Raw genomic sequence first — 22,101 nt, 5'->3', positions numbered from 1 at the left:
CTCGACTCCAGGCAAAGTTTCGTAATACCTCTTTTAACTAACGTGGAGTATGCCGAATCATAAGGCAATAAATCTTTTTGAGCACGTGGTTTGTACCGCCAGCAGACATGGTCTCTTCTATGATGTAACCTGAAATTTAAAAACTGGATGAAACCATTGGATGGAAGTTCATGGGTAATAGTCAAACCTTTCCAATGCTTGTGAAAAGCGGTTAAAATATAGTCAACGCCGTAGTCCAAGGTAAAATTGGTGTTAGGCTTTAAAATGATTAAAAAATCGTCGCCATATCTGCGCAATCGTGCGCAATCGGCGTAGTGTATGCCATACCACAATCGTGTGGGAAGACCTTGGGAGATGTATTGGGAGATGTATGTATTGGGAAATTGGGAGATGTATTAACGACCGTGCGCGGGAACATGAGTTGCCTTTGAAAAATAAAGGTACTGCGCATTTACCCATCCATTGCGCTGCTTGTACACGTGCACCACGGCTTCGCGAGATGAAGATTCTGGGTTGAATTGCTGATACCTTGGGAAGAGAGTTGATGGAAGCTTGTCATATTAAGAACAAGGACACGGGGTGTATTAGTGACACTTAAATCTATTTATTCAATAGAGGGTACAGCTTTTTTTACTTGATACTTGATTAGCCACGCAGCGGCGGCACGCATATGTGCTGAAGGGGTCTACTTTCTCTGTGTTTTTTTTTCGAAATAAAGTCAGCTGATGTTTCGCGCTCACCCTGTGTACTGTGTTTCTTCTTCTCTTCTCATAATTCATGTCCTTCTACTTTCGCGCCAAAAAAATTCGCACGTGATATCGATACCTATATGCAAAATTACTAAAATCTGGACGCCAATTCTGAAATATAGTTTTGTTTCCTGGTTGTGTATCAACACATGGTGACCGCAGCGCGTGGCTCCCGAAAAAAAAACTGCTGTAGGTCAGTCAGGCCTGTGTAGCTCACGAGCATAGGCTTCCAAAGCAACGTCGAGCGGCGCCACTGCTCTTATCGCAACTGGGGGCATCCACGGCCACAACACTGCCGCGCAAGCTTCCGCGCACGCGCGAAGTTCTCAGATTGCATCTGTGGTGCTTCACAATGTAACTATTTCTGACAAACAGTGCTCTGGGAAGAATGAGGAGCGCATGCGCGCACGTGTCCTTGCCGCCGCCGCTCCCTTACAAAAAAACTTACAGCCAATCTGCAGATATTCTACAGACCACGAGTCACCCCTGATTCGGAATGCGGAAAGAAAAGCGAAAGACTGTCACCCTTTGTCACCTCCCAGTAGGCAATTGGAACACCCTTTCTGCAGAAAGTCCACAGAGCATTTGTAGCCGCCAGGATGCAGCATGCCGGCAGAATGTCTGCAGAGCGTCTGCAGAATTTCTGCAGCATTTCTGCAGAATGTGTGCGGAGCTTTGTCGCGGATGAAAAAAAGTCACAGTTTCGCCGCAAGGGCGAAGCAATGAATGCGATAGCAAGAAACTAATGCTATACGAAGTGAGGCTCGCCAATGGATACTCTCAGTTTGAACAGCGCTCCTGTTGCAAAGGCGGCCGAAGCAGCGAAGGAAACTAGCGTGCTTCAAGTGTCGAGCTGTGACACTTGATAGTTCGCGCTCATCTTCTGCTTGTTCGTTTAGCGGCGTCCATTGGGCTTGAGTGACTTTCGTACGCTCCGTAACATGAGCGCGGACATCACGGGGAAAGCGTGAAACATCCCTCTTCCCCTCAGCACGAGAAAACCGCGCGAGCAGGCAGCGGAAGGGCAAGGTTCTCCCTGCGCAAATATAAGAAGAAGCGAGCGAGCTCGCCGACGACTTTTAAATGCGCCCGTCGCGCTCCTAGCGCCATCTCGCTGGTAATGAAGAAACGCTTATAAGCGCCTGTCGTCTCTGAGTCCGTCCAGCGGTAAAGGGTGTGTATATAACGCTCGCCGTTAGCTACGTGGAGGATCTGCGGTTCGTGGCGTAGTTGTTAGCGCCACTCGCTGCGGAGCAAGAGGTCCCTGGTTCGATTCCGCGCTTCGGAAGCATTTTTCTGAATTATTCTTCTTTGGGGCTTTTATATATATATATATATATATATATATATATATATATATATATACTTATACATATACGGTGCATGACGTCGGCGACGGCAAAATTCAGCCGAGACTGTCCATATAATTGCTATCGCAATAAAAATAAATAGGAGCTACCCTTTGCGTTAGCACCAGAAGTCAAGTAACATGCAGCATCCAGGGTTAGAATACCGAACATACACCCACCAACACACGACCACAGCGTACACGCAACAACAGCACAGTAACTACCGCACACTCGCGCTTCACAAACTAACACCGACCACCCGGTATATATATAGCCATGGTATCTTGACCTGCCAATCAGTGGCGGTGGGAAAATCCCTTCGCTTCAAATTTTTAAATTTACACGTTCACAGAATGCGTGTAAATTTATGCTGAATGTTAGGTAGCCATAAAACGCGCAGATCTGTTAATCTACGCCCGCCAAATGTGCAGCGCTATTTTAATTAGCGCATTCCAATTACCAGCTGGCAGGCTGTCGCATGGTGCTGCAGAAAAGCTGCAGCCTTTCTGCAGAAATTCTACAGACCATGAACAACCCAGGTGCAGAGCATGTGAAGACAAGTGACAGACTTTCTGTCACCCCCTATCAGTGTGTGACTGAAAGGTGAAATCCATTTAATCATTATTATCAAATGTGTCATGATCCAGAATATATAGACACATACATATATATTATATACATCCGCACGCACGCACTCTGGGCGCTCATTATCAGAAAAGTCTGCTTGCCGTCTCCTAGGGGTCTGCAGAAAATCTGCAGAGTAGGTCTATATGGGGGTGACTGGTGGGTGACTGGAAGGTGAAATCCATTGAAATATTATTATCAAATGTGTCATGGTCCAGAATATATAGATACATACATATATATTATATACATCCACACGCACGCACTCTGGGAGCTCATTATCAGAAAAGTCTGCTCGGGGTCTGCAGAAAATCTGCAGACCAGGTGTGCAGAAAGGTCAAGTCTACAGGGAGGTGACTGGTGTGACTGGGTGGTGACTCATAGATGACAGACAGTTGAAACCAATTTTTGTAGGGGTAAATCCGGCGACAAACCGCCTTCGCGGACAGCGTCTGCCCCCAGTAACGCATAGCTCAGCCGCGCGAGCGTCGCGCCCAAACGCCCAAACTTGAGCTTGGGTTTCCTATACTTATTAAGCAAAAAAAAAAAAAAAATGGGACGGTGACAGTCATGTGCGGAGCGCGGGCCTCGTGTTTGAGACCCCTGGCATAAACGATTACCCGTTACCAGTAACTTCTCTGTGCGCTGTTCTGTCCAAGAAGTTTGACCATGAAACAGATCAGTACGCATTACCATTGCTATATCACGACAACCGCTAAAGCAGACGAAGCGTAACCAATGACTTTCGATTAAGTATTGCATCTTTCATACACTTATTGAACTTTGTTTATCTTTAGAATACATAAGTTTTGTTTTTGGTGAAAGGAATCCTTCACACAGTCGTCAAAATTATGCGTTATTATTATTAATTATTTTAACTATGATTTGCAGTACTACGTTGAGATGAGCAGTAATTAATGTAAATTGGTTTGCTTACAACCAGCGGAAAAGGAGTTCACCTATGCGCGACTTTCTTTTTCTTTTATTTTTTTTAGTTCTCACCAGCCACGGTGGCCTAGTGGTTATGGTGCTCGACTGCGGACCCCAAGGCCGCGGGATTGAACCCCGGCGGCGGCGGCGGCCGCATTTTCGACGGAGGAGAAAATGCTTGAGGCCCGTGTACTTAGATTTAGGTGCACGTTAAAGAAACCCAAGTAGTCGAAATTTCTGGAGCCCTCTATTACAGCACCCCTCACCATCATATCGTGGTTTTGGGACGCTAAACCCCAACAATTATTATTATATATATATTCTTTTTATTTCTTGGAAGCGTGCCTAAGCACGTGCCTTCCAGAGAACTTGCGGACGCTACTCGTGATCAGCTGATAATAGAATCTTCACTTGCCACAAGTAATAACTGTGCTTAATACTTTTTTAAATGCGGAGAATTTCTTAGCGAACCATGGACGAGACCCCCTAGGGGGCCATCGCCTCCTCTGGGCCAAATAAATTTATTCAGTCAGTCAGTCAGGAGCTTAGGCACTTTGAGCGTTTCTCTTCCCTCCTCTCTATTTCTCGTCTTTCTATTCCCCTTCCTCGATCCCCCAGTGTAGTGTAGCCAACCGGAAGTGTTTCTATTTAACCTCCCTGCCTTCTCCTTTTCTGTTTCCTTCCTTCCTTGAGCGTTTCTATCTATCTATCTATCTATCTATCTATCTATCTATCTATCTATCTATCTAGCCGCCTACGTCTGGGTGCTCTCGTGATCTCCTCGTTAACTTGGTGTAGATTGAAATTGGCATGGGAGGGTAAGAGGATTTGGCAAGAATGACTGTCGGGTCTTGACATGAATAACGTGAAAATCTTGTCCCGTACGTCGTCAAACTCTTTCCTCCAGACACGTGTGGCACATACCCGTTAACCACGGGCCGCGGTGTACGGGCATGCGCCACAGGTGATTGACAGTTTATACCTAACCAGGAACGGCGTGAGAAGACATTGGTAATTTAAATGCGTGAGCGTTAAGAAAAACCGACATCGGCAACGTTGACCCGACGAATGCAAAGTATAAACATTAGGATCCCAGCAGGAATCGAACCATAGCATTCTGCGTGGCAATCAGGTATTCTACCACAAAGCCACGCCAGGTCTAGAAACAGCTTTGGAAAAACAGCCTATGCAGGCGTAATGTCGGTGCAACATCGATTGTGCTAATTTTATAAGAAAACAATAAACACTACATATGCACTCCTACGATACAGGCGTCATATCAGGTTAACGTCTGTGGTTCCAGTGATGGCTCCGCTTTTATAGAAGTCTAATAAACATTACATTTGTATTCCTATGGTTCAGCAAGCTACATTGAAGCCTTGTTCGAGCCCGGAGGAATACATTAACGAAAATTACCTATGACAATCACATTATTGCAGCGTAAAGTGCACTTCGCTTAAATAATACTGACGTATGTGCCCTAACGTGAGTGCTGACGTTACGTCGCACCATAGGTTACACTTTAAACGCCAGTGTTGTCGACATGCCTGGTAAGCCCACGATGTGCACATAACTACCACACTTGCAAAAACACGTCGATCCACCTCGTAACGCTTGGGTCAAAGCCGTAAAATACAGCATAGAAGTACTTGCTGACCGCTTCGCATGAAGCCGATTCCCACAAGGCGTGGGATCTGCCGAATTTTTCAATATGATATGTTACCGAAACTCCAGAAGAAGGTTGCCAAAATTCCAAGTAAAATTGTCCAACATAGCCTCAACGGGTGGTCGTCAATAAGGAGTGAATTTTTGTGCTATGGATACGAGAGGTATTTGAAGCAAGAAAAGAAAATAAACCTCCATACGCTTTCTTTCCTTTCAGAATTGCATTGGCCGCCAGTGCATCGATTGTCTTCAAGTTTCAAAAATTGCCCTATTACTCCTGCGATAATGATGCTGAAATGCATGTCTGCTTCACCGTAGAAGTGAAATCATAATCATACCGCACCAACCCTACTACACTTTATTCCGGGCAAGTTTCATAGACACTAAGGTAGCAGCCACGTTTCGGAAAGTGCACCTCGAAAAGAAAGATACTTTAAAGCGGAATACCGGGCTGCTTCAGATGTCGAAATACCTTATCTTGTTATTACATCAATGGCGTCTCATATGCAGTCAGATTTGCCAAACAAGCTAACAAAAAAAAACAATCTGGAGCACTTGCCCTATCGGGAAAACGGGGAGCAAGCGAAGCTGTGCGTCGGTGCTCCTGACGAACTGCTTTTCTTTCTTTCTTTCTTTCTTTCTTTCTTTCTTTCTTTCTTTCTTTCTTTCGCACTGTGCAATGCTACCTCCTAACTATTTACTTCTTCCAGGCAGGGAATTAGACCTTCACCCACGTGCTTAACAGCGCAATACTTCAGTTGTGAAAGGGAAAATAGACAACCACCCGTTTGTTGCACGAAGCCACAAGGACATCTGGTAGCTTCGTGCTACAAACGTGTGGTTGTCAATTATCCCTTTCATAACCCTTCCGCCACCTTGCGGGATTCCGCAGAACTGATTTGTGACACTTCATTTGCTACAGGCAATAATGACGGTCATGCAACAATGAAATGTGGCAACGTGAAATGACAAGTCACCTCGATAAAAGATCAGATTGCTATATCAGAAAAGGCTGATCGCCGGCAAGCCCGCGATCTGGAGAGCATCAATTATTGGAAAACCGCGCCTAGCGGACTACTAACGGACTAGCGGACCCATCAAGGCCCCATTGCTCTACGTTCGCTGGCGCCGGGTTTTTGCGTAATACCCCCAAATCTGTAAGTTATAAAACGTTGGGTTAAAAATTTCAATGGCGTACACTTGGAAAAACACTATGTCCAGCACCGACTTCTAACAATGGGACCAGGAAAGCGAGTGACTTTAACTAAGCTTCACTTCATTGACTAGCCTACGTTGTGGGAGGGGCAAGATGCACAAAAAAAGTAAAGCGTGAAACCAGGAACCTTGCATCCAGTAAGGGTTGCCCAGTTTGGCTACTTTGCGCCAGTTTGGCTAAATTTTTTTTAGGCCTGTGGCGGCAGAAGAAGCATCTTGGTTACCTTTTGGCCACTTTCTTGTGGCCTCGATTTGAATCAAATTATCAATATCTTGTGACGTCGCAGCCGCTGGCGTTCGACTAGGCGTTGTCAAAACATGGCAACCAAGGCGTGTTTCCAGCTCCCAAAATTGAATTTGGTGCTTGCATTACACGAAAGAATTTTGGGGAAGTGGCTGCAACTCGGGGGGAAAATGTTGCATGGGGCCCCATTATGCAGACCAGCTATTGCTGAACGCTATTTTAAACTGTAATTGGAAGTGAACAGGGCAATCGAAAGCGCTCCGCATCCAGGACGCTCTGCTCTCATTGACATTAGAAATTGGATATCTGACGAACTGTCTGTGTTATTTCTTATAATTAGGTGCGGATTGCGACACGGCAATGTTAACTGCTTGGACGTCGTCATTATGCAAGAAACGATGCGAGTTAAGCGACTACAATTTATGCTTCAATCACAGCAACTGTGACCTTGAGCCCTCTTATGGAGTACTCATTTTTATTGTCGCCACAAGTCTGGTGCTTCTAGCCTTTTTGAGACAACTCAAGCAAGACGCGTAAACAGAGTGTCATTTCTGCAACAGCGCAAGAAACTTCCTGCATAAAATCATTGCTGAAATAAACTGTTTATGCGTTAATGATTGAAGGGTTCTTGCTGTACATACATTTCCACCAAATGGCCCTTGCATTAAGTCACTTAAATAAAAACGTCGCAGTTGTTTTCTCACACGTGTGGCTACTTCTGGCTACTTTCACTGCCCTTAGATCAGGCTGAGTACTTTTTGGCTAGTTTTTCTAATTTACTGGCTATTTTTTCGACCTGGCAACCCTTCATCGCGTAGCTTACGACTGCTGAAAAAACTTCACTACGCAGAAATTCATTTGGAAGTTGTCTAAGTGATGCTTAAGCGTAGTTTTATTCTAGTAAGCTCTATGGTTGCGGCCTTCACTGGAACGTTGTTGTCAGGCGGCGCGTCGTCTTTCACCTTGTTTCTAGCGTTCATCACCGTCTGGAACAGCCCAAAGGTAAGTGCATCCTACGACCTCCGAAGCGCGTGTTTAGCCTTAAATTTTAGCAAAGTCAGAATTTTCTTGATGGCTACGATCCTCCATGTCGGCTCCATTGCACAATTTCTCCATTGTATAAAGTGTGGAGTATGGTTCAGCGCAGGGTCACCCCATAGTATTCCAGCGGATACCCAGCCACAATGGAATAAAGGGCAATGAAGAGGCAGACAGACTCGCTAAAAAAAAGCCTTGAATGAAGGATATGATTGCGCAGTCTCTATGTCTAAGGCGGATATTCGAGTTATTATAACACACGGATCTAACCACTTCTCTAAGGAAAGGTAGTTGCCTCGCCACGGTGGTCTAGTGCTTATGGCGATCGACTGCTGACCCGAAAGTCGCGGGATCGAATCCCGGCCGCGGCGGCTGCATTTTCGATGGAGGCGAAAATGTTTGAGGCCCGTGTACTTAGATTTACGTGCACGTTAAAGAACCCCAGGTGGTTCAAATTCCTGGAGCCCTCCACTACGGCGTCTCTCATAATCATATCGCGGTTTTGGGACGTTAAACGCCAGATATTATTAACGAAAGGTGTTTGCTGATACTAAATCGAAGTAATCATTACTATTCAAATTCGTCCACAAAGAAAATTCTCAAGAGCGGCAGATCTTCCATGACATAGAGACGTTACTTCACAGGCTCTCATCTTCCTAGAATACTTCTCAGTGAGCCTTAAACTATAGACAAACTCTTGTATTGAGCAGCCATGTGCAGCAATATATGAAGTGATGAGTTATTCCGTGTACTGTAAGTAGAACGTGGAAAGAAATGCGTGCGTGTGAACGATCTCTTGCAAAGTGAACTCCTGCAAGCGGACTGTCTATTACGATCTTATTTTCTTTACTTTTTTCTGTTTGCTATCTTTCTTTCTTTACTTGTTCATTTTTTTTTCGTAAGCATTCCTTTTTTATGCTATAGAACGCATAGAAATGGAGTAACCGAGATTATATCGTCTTCATAATCTCCACAGCAAGCAAGTTAGAACAAAACAGAACAGCACTAATTAAATTCCACTAACCGAAAAATTACAAATGGCTACATCAGTGTACTGGAAAGAATATGTGCTAAGTTCTGTTCACAGAATGCAGTACCTTTCTCTAAAAACGTTGGTGCTCGATAGCTGGGGCGCCCTGTATCTGTGTGCCACCTTCCAGTAACATTTGAATATTTTGGACGTTTAGTTGGCACAACGCGTACTTAACTGACAGTCCCAACGTTGAATGTATCATATTCACAACCTGTCGAAAATCGAGGTGCAAGAATATTTTACATCTTAAGCAGTAAATTAGCCATAAAATATCTTGGTACCTGGGCATCTTCGATAAAAGCTATGACAGAGTCATTCCATTCCTCATTAACAGTAGAGAACAATTTTTATTATCATTCATCCTTTCCACTAGTATAGCAGTCCCACCCTTCCTTGAATATGAAGCACATGCGGATAATCACCGAAAACCATCCTTCATAAACTGTCAAAAGGTATTTATTTTTAAAGTGGTACTTAAACTAAGTGATTTATGTCATGGACAAAGCAACTGGGATTGTTGGAGACAAAAGTAAGCATTCTGATACGTCTTTTGCTCTACTTAGTTGGCGCACTATGAGGGAGTTAGTACGACAGAGGTTGTTCATGCTTCATGTGGTTTAGGTACTGTCAACACTAGGTATGTATTCGCAAAACTACAAGAAATTTTATATTTCGCAGAGTACAAGTTGTATTTGATTATGTGAATGAGTCTAGGTGTCTGTCGCGATCTGCCAAAGCGGTGTTAAGTACACCAGTCGTGGCAGGGACACTAGAGTCTTATAAGCAAGCTACAACACTGAGGGACATACGGCCACTCTCACTCCCGCACATGTTAATACCGTGTACTATTGATAGCGCTACAATTAAGAAGCAGACCTCATCGGCATACTCGGTTACTTGGATGTCAAAGAATTTTCTCCTGGTACAAACTTTATGGGGATCAGCAGCCTCTTCAAACTCACGAACTGCCACGAGTGTTTTAAGACATAGACGGTGCGCATAACATATTCGATATTCCTTGCATGATGTCTGCCGAGCTTGTTTTGCTTCACCGTCACGGGCAGCATGAAAACAGACAAAAGTAACACAAATGTGCATCACTATTGCGATAGTCGTTGTCGACAGACTATAAAAGCAATGTCTGAGCAATCTGCTGTTATATCGGCCAATAAAGCAGATATTGGTAGATGAAACATGATATTGGTAGCTGGCCCAAGAGAAACATATTGGTGGAAGAATAGAAGTGAGCAATTATTTAATAATTACTCGGGCCTTACATGCATAGCATGCTAACAACTTGTTCGTTCTCGATAACTTAAAACCAAGCTATGTCGTGTATAGTGAGAGTTGGGCAGGGCGGGGGGGGACTCAGGACTATTGAAGGCGACGTCAGTAAAGCGCGACTAAAACAATTCGCTTTAGTAATATTGAACTGTGTATCATCTTCTCAACGCGTTCGTTGCTTCTTAGTCAAAATTGTTTAATCACCATACAGCCCTTTATCTGCGGAGCGAGCAGATCAACACTTTCTGGTTTTGTTAGTCTCTCGCGGCCGCTTCTTGAGAGGATACATCAAAATTTGCGCTGTGATGAAGCGAAACTTCATGGCCAGCTATAATGGGCGCATTCTTGTGTTTATCAAAAAAGAAAGGCGTTATCTTTATAAACGCTAATGTGAAGTTGCAAAAATAAATTTCTTCAGTCACAAATAATTATGGGCTGCGAACAAGTGCACAGAAATGACGTCATAAAATTCAAAATAGTGCACATTTTATTGGAAAATATTAAGATGATATAACAACCGCATGTTGGATATTTAGGTGATCATCAACATTGCAGAGTAACAATACAGTGAGAAGATAGTGTACGAAAGTGTCATTCATAAAAATAACTAGACAATGCGCATTCAAGAGTTAGTCACTGGCAGCAACCATCATAAGAAAGGAAGAATTCATGTTCCAACTTTCGATGGAGGATGAGCTGTCCACATTTCCATTAAACTTGCAAGTTATAGCTTTCAGTAAAGGTATTCTGTGAGCACAATATTTCCTTAATTGATGTGAAATATAGCTACATTTGGTAGGCGGACGGTTACATTTACTTATCGCTTAATCTCTGCTCCTTTCTACAAGTCTCCAGAGCTCGGAATGGAATAGACTGCGAAACGAAACATGCATGTACTGCTTTTTATGTTACGCACTATAACCTTCATCCATATTTGTATATCGAAGACTGCTTTGCGAAAGGTTGACGAAAGTTATTATATTATTTTTGAAGTGGTATGGACCCCATTTCAATATCCTCTCAGCTCTTCATCGTGACAGCTGTGTTTTTGTTTTGTTTTTGTTTCACACCCGTTAAGTATTTTTTGTCGTAAAACAAAGAATATTGTAGCTAACGTAATTAGATCTTCCATTTCTCAACAGCAAGCCTTTTAAAAGAAATTCAGAACAACAATTACAACATCTCCCGCTAAAAGGGACCATGAGGCGATGCGAAGCCGGAGAACTTGCACGATCGCGTTCCGTTGGCGTTCGCTGGGCATGCTACCGACCTCGCGTCGTGGAGCGCGAAGAGGAACACTACGCGCGTCGTGTCTTTCCTCTAGCCTGGCCGTTAATTCTCACAGGGCGTGCGGGGAACGCGGTCGACAGGCGCGCGAGAGAGAGGCAGCGTAGGAGAGGAGAGAGAGGGGAGGGGACGCGCATGCGCTGGCCCTCATCGCGGCGCTGCGCAGGAGAGAATTTCGGCATGTCGAGCCCACATTTCAGAGGAGCCAACCGAGGCAAGCGCTGGACTGAACGCGCGCAGCGCTCTACCACTTGAAGGAGAGGAGACTAGAGGAGGAGAGTAGCGTATGCGCCGTGAGAGCAGAAGCGAGAACGCAGGAGAAGCGCAAGCAGGTGCTGGTAGAGAAGTGGAGAGAGTAACGCGCAGCTGTTGGAGAGAGGGAAGGAGGAGAGTCGCGCATGCGTAGTGTGAGTGCGGACTACTACGCCGCTTGCGGATTACCACGCCGCGTTACATACCCCCGAGCAAGAGATACTTCGCATCTAAAATGCGACGCCGCAGCCGATGGCTCCGGATTCATTTCGACCACGTAGGGTTGGCTACTAGAGATGAGTATTTTTCATTGCCAATGGTAGTGCGACGAACGAAGACAGAAAAAAACACACGGGACGAACGCTAAACGTTTGTCTCATCCCGCTAAACCACATTAAGAAACAAGGCAATGCGTATGTCAGCCATACTTCCGAGGTACTTTTCGAAAGTGTAGTGGCGCTGTTTGAAAAGCGCTAGGCATGCGTGTTGTGTATCACATTTGATTGGAATCCAGCATGTCACCTTCATGTTGTGTGTTCATTCACTTTAATCAGTGTAAGTGAGTCTGTATTGGTACTTTTATTAGCTTTCTGGCAGTGAGTTTGCTGGTTTTCGAGGATGGCTTGGTGGGCTAGTTGGTATTGCACCTTAGAAAGGTTACCGTGCCCATAGGCGGGGAAAAAGCGAAGGAGAAACAAGACACAGCGCTGAACTATAGACCTCATACTTTAAATAATAGTTTTTGGGGTTTTACGTCCCAAAACCACGATATGATTATCAGGGACGCTGTAGTGGAGTACTTCTGAAATTTTGACCATCTCGCGTTCTTTCACATGTACCTAAATCTAAGTACACGGACATCTAACATTTCGCCTCCATCGAAATGAGGCCAACGCGACCGGGATTCGATCCTGCGACCTTCCGGTCAGCAGTCGAGCACCGTAACCACTCGGGTACTTTATTTTGAAAGAGCAAAACATATGTACGCTCAACCAGCCAAGGCCAACGCTCTCAAAGCCAAACACCACCAACAACAACAACAAAAAGAAACACAAGAAAAAGGAGGCGAAATGATAGAGGCCCGTGTAGGTGCACGTTCAAGAACCCCAGGTGGTCTAAATGTCTGGAGACCTCCACTACGGCGTCCCTAATAATCCTATGGTGGTTTTCGGACTGTTCTTATTGAAATTGTTATTATTAAAAAATAAATCTAACATTAAGACAATCACCATTGTGCAATTCATATGCAATAGGCAGAGTGCGAAACAATGAGTGTCGTATTCTTAGCTTCATTTTTGCTGGTGTTTGGTTTTGAGAGCGATGGCATTGGCTGTTCAACATACATATATTTTGCTCCGTCAAAATGAAGTATCAGGTGTAGTTCAAGGCTGTGTCTTGTTTCTTCTTCACTTTGTCCCCGTCTGTGTGCGCTGTAACCTTTCTAAGTGTCTGATTTCGCTTTGTTTTGTTAGTTTCAAAGGATGCGAATTTTGTAAATCAAAAGCTGTAGAAGCCCAGCAGTTGTCTAGTGCGTTTCGTCGGTGTCTTCGTTCGTCACGCTACCAGGTACAATGAATCCTAATCAACTCACCCCAATTTTCTGTTCTGTTGAGTATTTTTCACGCGCACTCTAAGCATACGAGTGCTTTAATGCGCCAGAGACCGCCATACTATGTTCTTAGCAGCAGAACGTCACAGCTTTTGAGCCATTACTACCATATTTTTGCTTTCGTACTGCGCTTTTTATCATTACATTCAGTATTGCAGATATCCTGGAAACCACTAATGCTATCAAACACTGCTATCGCAGGGAACCCGCAAGTAAGAATCAGTAATGGGATGTCGAATATTGTTATTTTACGGAACTTGAGCTCCGCAGAAAAGCGATAACAGCTGATCCCTGTGCGGCATGGCGTACGAGCTCTGAACTAGTGCGCGTGTGTAAATCTGCTGGAGTTGCCTGTGAGCATACCTGCAATGACGCAGAACCGGAACTTGATTTAGTATCTGGGACTAGTTTGCAGGTAGATTACCAAGCACGGTGTTACGAAGCAGCACAGTTACTTGCATTTATTTCGAAGGACAAGACAAACCTTACTCCGCCATCATAGCTCAGTGGCGATTTGGGATTGCGTGGCGGAGTCAAATCGATCCCAGCCGCGATGACTGAACTCCCCGCTTTTGTGATGTCCGTCATAGAAGCACGCTAAAAGCACTAGAAGGTCGAAATTATTCCGGAGCCCTCACAACAATGTCCGTCACAATCGACTGCAATGGCATTCATAAGTAAACTACACTAAAAAATAAATTTTGGCGAGTTCGTTGTAATTAATCAGTGACAAGCTAGGGCGCTAAGCCGACGAGGACAGAGGGAAGAGGATCATGACACGAGCTGTGAGTCAGCGTTCGTCTGTTGAGCGCCGTAGCTTGTCAGTGATGGCACTCGGAAGGCTTACAACGTAAAATAAAACAAATAAAAATGAAAAGGCCCTGTACCAATCTTACAAAAAAAGGCAAAGACTCGATGCTGTTTATCCACGTATAGCGATTCCTTCAGAGAAAATAAATGTTGCAGACACAAACAACAATGGCGTGATTCGGAAATATACTTTATTGGGACTTTAGCGATGTCCAATGAGAGTGACTCATACCATCAGGAAGAGTAACTTGTGAAAAAAAAAGAGAAAAAATCCACCTTTACGCCAAATAGAGCGAGAGAGAACAAGAATACCAACGACGTAGTTGTGCGTAAGCATTGAAATGTAACGCCGATCTACCCGTGCAGGAGCGAGTAATATCTTTTTTACGCTAAAATAAACTTTCTATGCCTGACGATGGTGCTCGGTCATCCTCACTTGCTTATATAGTGCGGGTCACAATTGTATGAATTGAAGTCGTTCTTTATAAAGTACGTTGCAATAAAGCGTCGTGCCTAAAGACATCTGAATCATCGTCTGAAATGACCACTGTTATAATGTACTACGTGATTACGAAAATGAAACGTTGGTTACAACAATACAAAAAACAAGCACGAACAGGTTGGATTTACAAAGTGTCTCACGTGTCTGCTAAATTTATCGTGTGCCTTATTTGATCACATAGCTGGCTATTTAGTTATTTTTTTAACAGCACTCTGAAGACATGTTTTGCCATTTAACTCAGGCTTGCAACATGATACGTGCATTAGAAAGGCGAGTTCCTACCTATAACAATAATTGGTGTAGCTCAGGTTATTGGTGCGATCAGGCATTGTATTTCGCGATGTGCCAACAATTTTGAATAGGCTGAAATCGGAGCTTAATAAACACTTCAGCGTCGTATGTACATAGACTCAAGTATTGCATTTGTTCTTATATATCACGGTAACGCTCATGCAATCTAAAGGTTAAATAAGTGAAATACTCTTAAGACTTCGAAATACAATTTCTCCTTTCAAACTGTCATCTAAACATATTTAAATGAAGCAAGCTATTATATATACAGACCTAAAAAACAATACTTGCTTTTAATGCTGACCGATGGCACCAACCCCAATGGTTTTCCCGTACGAAGTCTGTCCAAAGCCCGACTGGTGTCCAGATGCTCCATTCTGGAATCCAGATGAGCCCTGCTTGAAACCAGATCCATATGTCTTGCTCTCGCTGGCCGAGAACCCAGAGCTCTGGCTGTAGCCCTGCTTGTTACTGAAAGCGTTCACCCTGCTTTGAGAAGCACCACTGTTGAAACTTCCAGATCCCTGGTTTTGACCTGAGGCGCCCTCTTCGTACCCAGCTTGGTGTCCTCCGGCTGAAGAACCATAGCTGGACTCAAAAGCTCCACCTATGCCGCGACCGCCGCCAATTCCGATGGGACCTGGGTTGCCCACGACTCCGGCTCCCACGGCTCCTGTACCAGCGACTCCAGGTGTAACGATGGCCGGACCAACAAGCCCAGCGCCGCCGAGACTGGTGCTATCAACACCAGTGCCGTAAAGACCAGCACCTCCAAGTTCAGCGCCGCCAACACCAGCTCCGGCTAGACCAGCTCCGCCGTAGGTACCATCCGTCACTGCAACTCCGTCCACTCCAGCCCCTCCGAGACCACTGCCAAGAACGCCAGGAACCGTCCCCGCGAGACCAGCCCCACCGTAACCGCTGCCAGTTAGTCCGACTCCACTAAATCCAGTTCCACCGAGATTAGTACCAGCAATTCCAAGACCCAAACCGGTGAGACCAGCTCCGCCGTAATTGCCTCCATATAAGCCAACGCCACCAAGTCCAGCTCCTCCGAGGATGCTGTATAGCAGACCAGGCCCCGCTCCAATGCCGTAACCACTGCTCACACCTCCAAGTCCGACTCCAGCCCCCAGGATACCTCCGCGGCCCTCCACGTCTTCCACATCTTTCTTGATATCCTTGTTTTTCGCGGCCTCTTCAGCGAAGGCAGCGGATGCGACGAAGGTAGCAACAAAAGTGATGGCCAAGTACTGAAGTGGAAAAACATGCAAGGTACCAAAAATTGTTGTGGTTACTGGAGTTGAAGCATGACTTGGTACTGATTTCGTAAAGTTTGAATATGGAATGAATGTTGCTAAGCTTGCGCAGCAACAAAAAAAAATTCATGGTAAAGGCAGGATTTCAGTTCACGAAATTAGTACCATGCTGAGTAACAGACACCAAGTTTATTTCAGTAGCAGATTTTTCTTTCCTAGAAGTACAATATAGTTTTAGCAAAATTCAGCTGCTTTAAATATGCTATTTCCAACGCAGGCACGCAGCGCTAATTTTGACAGCCTTACACGTGCTAGTCACTTTTTGCCTGGAACTGCGGATTATATTTAGCATTCAACTAAGGGAAATTAACCAGAGCATCCATTCATGCTGGCGCGTGCACGCCGAGCATGAGCGCCGCGCAGGCACTTTTGATACGTTATTTTGATACCTATCTATCCCTGTTCTTTTTGAGTATATGGCAGAAGCAACAGGTAATGACAACGTCCTTTAAATAGTCTCAAATTCTGAATCGCCGCCATCTTAAAATAAACTACGCATTTTCTATTATCACATACGTGTCGAACTTTGTAACTGTCGAAATAACAACTTAGTGAATATCATGCTAATACGTCCCGACGCATCCCCATGTCGTGTCAGCAATTCCGCCGCTGCTACACGACGCGAAAGAGAAAAGAAAGGAACAGAAGAAAATAAGGCCAATGCTGTTGGCACGCATAGCGAAGTGAATCGTAGTTGTTCTTAGAATAGCAATGCTAGCCAAATACAGGCCCGCCGAAGGCGATAAGAGGCAGCTTCGACCTAGTTATGTTGCCAAATAGTGATGCACTTGCTTGATCGCGTGAACACTAACGTACGTTACCATGACGGTCACGTGGGCGAACCAGTTCGCGTGGCAAAAAGCACTTAAAGGGCCTCTCACCACCCCGCGATCAAAGACGAGGGATTGGTTTCCTCCTCGCCTTCGCTACCCTTCCTACAGGCGATATCTCTGCCTCGCCACTGATTTCTTAAAAGCCCGCGTAGTACAATGTCAGCACTAGTGTTGAGCCTATCAAAATTTCGCGCTTTTCGCCTACACGCTGTTATCTCCGCTTGCGCAGTCGGAAACACACAAAATGACGTCAAATCAGTTGATCGCGCGCGATAGTCATGCGAGAGAAGAAAGAACGGATAGGCGGCTGCATGGCAAAGCAGTGCAGGAGACAATTCACATCTGATATTTCGCGTATATGGACCAATCGAGAGTGTGTACTATTTATACGTTATGGGAATCACTGTTCTTGCGTCACGAAGAGCGCCAGAAAGACGAGAAACGCCAGGAGAGATTAATGCGCTCGTTTTTTGTATTTCCAGAGGCAAGTGAGGGGCCCTCTAAAATCGCCCCTATTTCTCCTCGCCTGCTCCTTTAACGTCAGCCCGTAATCGTGGCGTAATCTTGACGTTATGCAGGCATGCTTCAGCAGTATTACTTTTATATGCCCGAAGTAAATTTCCGCTGTTTCTTGCGAGTGAGCGATAAGTTTCCACTCATATAACAGATCGGTACGCGGTCAGTATATAACATTTTTGTTAGTTTGTTTTCAAACTAACCGGCGCTATACTTTCTTTAAGGTGCCTAAACCTTTAATTTTCAGTCCGTATCTGGAAACTTGGAAGAAATAATAGTCTGAAGATACTATGCTAAAGTAACAGCGTCTACGAACACTATTAAAGAAAACGCTGATAAGTGTTAACAAACAAAAATAAGCACAAAACCCAAAGCAAAGATATGACAAAATTGAAATGGAAAAGGAATAACCTCAGGCTTCCAACCTCCCTACCAAGTCCTCCAGCAAAGCTTACCAAAAGATCAAAATTTCGCATATCTGCAAAGATCCACGCAGGATCGGTAACAAACCTGACCGTCTTTTTTTTCCGCCCTCAACAAATTAACAACATTTGGAGCAATGTACTGAAAACGTAAGTGTTCGGTTAGGCACAAATCACTCACCGTCATTATTGGTGCCAGTTTTGCACGTCTTCGCCACTCCACTGTGCGTCTTTGGCTTATGCCTGTATTCTTTCTTTGGTAAGTACTGGTTTAGTGATGGCTTCTGGGAGCTTTTTATACCAATCTCGCACCCCATAAGAATTTCAAGAGGAACAAGCACGACGAGATGTTAGGAATTGTCCAGGAGTTCCCGGAGTACAATGTATTTGGAGTTACCTTCTCAGTGAGCAACAAACAAGCCGCTGTCGACAATGAACTTGGCTTTCGACCACGTTCCAAGAACCGCGCCCACGTTCTCCGTGACCTAATCTCTCACCTGATATCCTTTCCGCATTTGTTAGTACGGCTCGTCCCCGTTAATCGAGTAACTGGGAGCGGCTGCAGTGGCCTTGACACTGAGTTAAAGTAACACAGGCTCGTCATGAATTTGCATTCTTGCATACACGTTGACTACTTGTAAAAAGGATTTCCTCCACCCGTTGATTCTATTCAGTTTCCTGCCTCCTGACGTCGCGTTCTTGGTTTGGTCTACTATTTTCAGAGAACTTTGAAACAAGTTTGTCATTCTCCATTCGGATTTTAAATTTCAAGTAGTGTTCCTGAGCTCTGACTTTTTTTAACACTGCCAATACCTTTTCTTGAGAGTCATTCATGAAAGTACTTTATAAGCAGCTTTTTATTGTGCACATGGTCAGGATTTTTTTTTTCTGAAAAAAAAAAATCGAAAAATGCTATTGACTAAAAATTACATCCGCGCGTTTAATTTCGGGCGCTGCGTTGGCACGACCTCTGCATGATGCCAGATGCCCACGCTATCATGACAGAAACAAATATGTTTTATGTATAATAAATGCACGATTACAGATAGCCACTATGTCATCAATATACGGCATTACCAGAAGTACGAAGCTTTTGCCAAAATATGCCCCTTGTCAATGATATAGCTGAAAACTCTATTTGGAGAAAATAACTTAGCTCTAAAGCGACTAGATGTGTCCACGGCGCACCAGTTTCGCTCTGTATTAGAAGCATTTCATTCTAATTCGATTGCCCAGCAGTCCCAAACACTTCCGTCTAGTACCTTCGTATGCGCATGCAGTGCCTGATTTACGACCGAGATCACAATTAGGAGAGCCCGCTCATGAATCACAAGGGGGGGGGGGGTACACCTCCGCAAAATCACACGCTTACAAAGGCTAAATAATAGTAATGCGCTGCTAAGTATTGCTCTGGGCGATATTTTTATCGACGTAACGAGGCTTTACTATAAGTGCTGATAGACAGCGTCGGCCCGTTGGGCACATATTCTTATGGACAGCTTGCTGCAGGCTGCAATCTGGCCTGGTAGGACAATATGAGTCAGTGTGTGCCCCGACAGACGATTTCAGCATTGGACATGTTAACCTGTGTATACTGCGCTATCTTTGCCTGTACCGAAGGATGGATGGGCCATGGTGAAGCCTGAAGTGTTACTGCACATTTTGTTTCTCTCTGCATACGCTTGTCTCTCTTCCCTCGACGAGCACATTCCGCTAAAATAAACATCTTGTTTGAGGTAGTCGGGGATTCGGAATTTTCATTCCTTGACTATGGCCCTCACAAAACAAGGACAAAGGACACGTAACAGTAAGAACGCTAGAGTCGAGCAAAAGATACTTCAGCCATTAATGATACATCTATTTACATTTTCTGTTCATCCTCTTCACAAAACACTCCAAGGTGATCAGATTACAATACAATGATACACATGAGATCGCTACAGCTGTCAGCCACCTAACAGTGAAGCAGCCCCTAATATATACTTTATTACATACATAACAGAGTTAGCAGAAAATGCTTAGCACATTTATGTAGTACGTTGACTCACTCTATGTAGGTCGGTACCAATTAGGGAACTAAATAATAAGATTGTTGCTTAGAAGGATACTCAATGCTGTTCTTTGAAGCGAGGCACTAAATTTAATGTTCTATGACTCTGTTCCCTATGTTTGATGACATAATTGTGCACATTCCAATGGTAATCAAGCTCTGAGTTACCGAGGATTCGACAATGGAACATACCTTGTGAACAGTGGACGAGCGGGAGTGGCACCGGGCCAGTGCAGAAATGAATGCGCCATAGACGTTGATTTCAGGCAGCAAATTATGTCTTACGAATTCTGGCTTTGCGATTAGCAAGCGACACAGTGGCTGTGAAGGACGCCGTGGTGGGGGGGGGCTTGGATTCATTTCGTATTCTTGATATTCGTTAATGTGCAGCTGAACCTAAGTACACCACTGTTTTGGAATTTCATACCTATGTGAACGCAGGTTTCGCCAAATGACGCCCAAGTAATGCGACGAATCTTAGCGCAAAAAATGGTTCGGTGCACCAGAAGCACGCATCGCAGTTCTGATGAGCAAACTAGTCGATGAAAAGGGCGCCCAGCGACAGTAGAGAAGCAACCACGCAAATTGCACGCATGTTTACTTAATATCGCATAGAAATAGTTAATTAATTCATGAACACTTAATGTAACATTAGCCATCTGTAAATCCTACCTAAAATGTTTTCTGAGTAGGTTATGTTCCTGACGTTGTTGGACCATACTTGCAGAGCACTGAACAGACAACTTAGGAAAGGACGGCGTGTAAGACGAAAGACAAGTGCTAACTAAAAGACTGAAAACTTGTTTGAATAATACGAAGCGCGTGTACAAGGAAGCAAGGAAGTTGAGCAGGCTACATCGCGCATCAAAGGCCGGGAGCAACAGGCAGGAGCAAAGTTAAGGCAACCTTTCTGAAAACAGTTCTTCACTGATGCGCAAAAGTGTCACTTATACACATCTCTCATTTCTCGTATGGAACGTTTCCGTGAACTCGCGCCAGCATATCACCATACTTATCCCGAACTCGGATGCACGAAAGCAAAGGCTGACGTTCAGAGAGCCGGGAATACGCTGGTAAATACGTTGCGTCATTATTATTAATTTGCAGCTGTTGTCTCCGCGCTGGATCACTGAAACACTGGCCTTTCGCTCCGATATAAATCGTTCGACATGTCAGCGAAATTTGGCAGACCACGATAACGGTGCACGTAACATAAGGCCTCGCAAGTACGTGGGCATGGTTTAGCCAGTTTACGTGGCACTGAGACAACCATAGGCGTTTTGTACTTTTTTATCACGTTCTTCAAGTTCTGTACCACCTTGTGCATGTACAGGACACCCCGTCAGGCCTGTTTTTTTTTTTTTTTGAATGATGAAATAGGAGAGGTTGGTGCCATTATGGTGGCACCGGCTACTCCTTCTCGCTTAGCAGACAAAATATGCCTTCCGAACGTGGGTTCAGGCTTCTACTTACCTAATTGAATTTTTGAACTAGAACATCCCACATAGAAACAGCATCGATCAGGGGTAATCAGCTGAATAAAAGCGTGCAACCTAGCTTTAGTAATTAGTCTCCAAGTGAGCGCAAGACTTTGCAAACAGCTATTCGAGGCACGCAAGAGCAATGGCTCGTTTAGTATGACTTCCTTTACTCAGTGTCACATTCTGTTGTAATAAACATAAGAGAAAGATGGAGCCTGAACCCATGCTGACAACAAAGAGGCCTTAAGCGCTGCCTTACGCACACAAAGTGTCGTTCAGTTTGAAAAACACCCTCCGAGGAAGCTTAAGAGGTAAGGTGTCACGTGGCTAAGCTTGAGGACGCGAGTTTGATTCCCGACCGGGGGCGCAATGCAATGGAGCCGAAATTCAAGAACCCCCGTGATCTTTAATCTAGGTCCATGTTAAAGAACCCCACTTAGACAAAATTAATCCGGAGTCCCCCACTACGGCGCACTCATAATTATATCGTGGTTTCGGCACGTAAAACGCCAAAAATTAACTGCAAACGCGCCACAAATATATTTAAAATGGCTATAGTTTTCTCGGCGTCACGTACTTTAGCTAAGCTATACTCACG

General features: G+C 44.6%; 1 protein-coding gene across 1 annotated transcript; it reads right to left on the bottom strand.

Annotated features, from left to right (window-relative positions):
* Positions 1-15,175: 15,175 nt before the first annotated feature.
* On the bottom strand, positions 15,176-18,159 carry LOC119377487 (uncharacterized). Its single transcript, XM_037646953.1, has 2 exons — positions 18,154-18,159; positions 15,176-16,135 (listed from the first exon to the last, which is right to left on the bottom strand). The coding sequence occupies exons 1-2, from the start codon at positions 18,157-18,159 to the stop codon at positions 15,176-15,178; spliced, it is 966 nt and encodes a 321-aa protein (XP_037502881.1).
* Between the last annotated feature and the right edge of the window lie 3,942 nt (positions 18,160-22,101).

The sequence above is a fragment of the Rhipicephalus sanguineus genome, chromosome 1 (genome assembly GCF_013339695.2).
Source record: "Rhipicephalus sanguineus isolate Rsan-2018 chromosome 1, BIME_Rsan_1.4, whole genome shotgun sequence".
NCBI lineage: Eukaryota > Metazoa > Arthropoda > Arachnida > Ixodida > Ixodidae > Rhipicephalus > Rhipicephalus sanguineus.
This window is presented reverse-complemented; position numbering and strand designations above follow the sequence as displayed.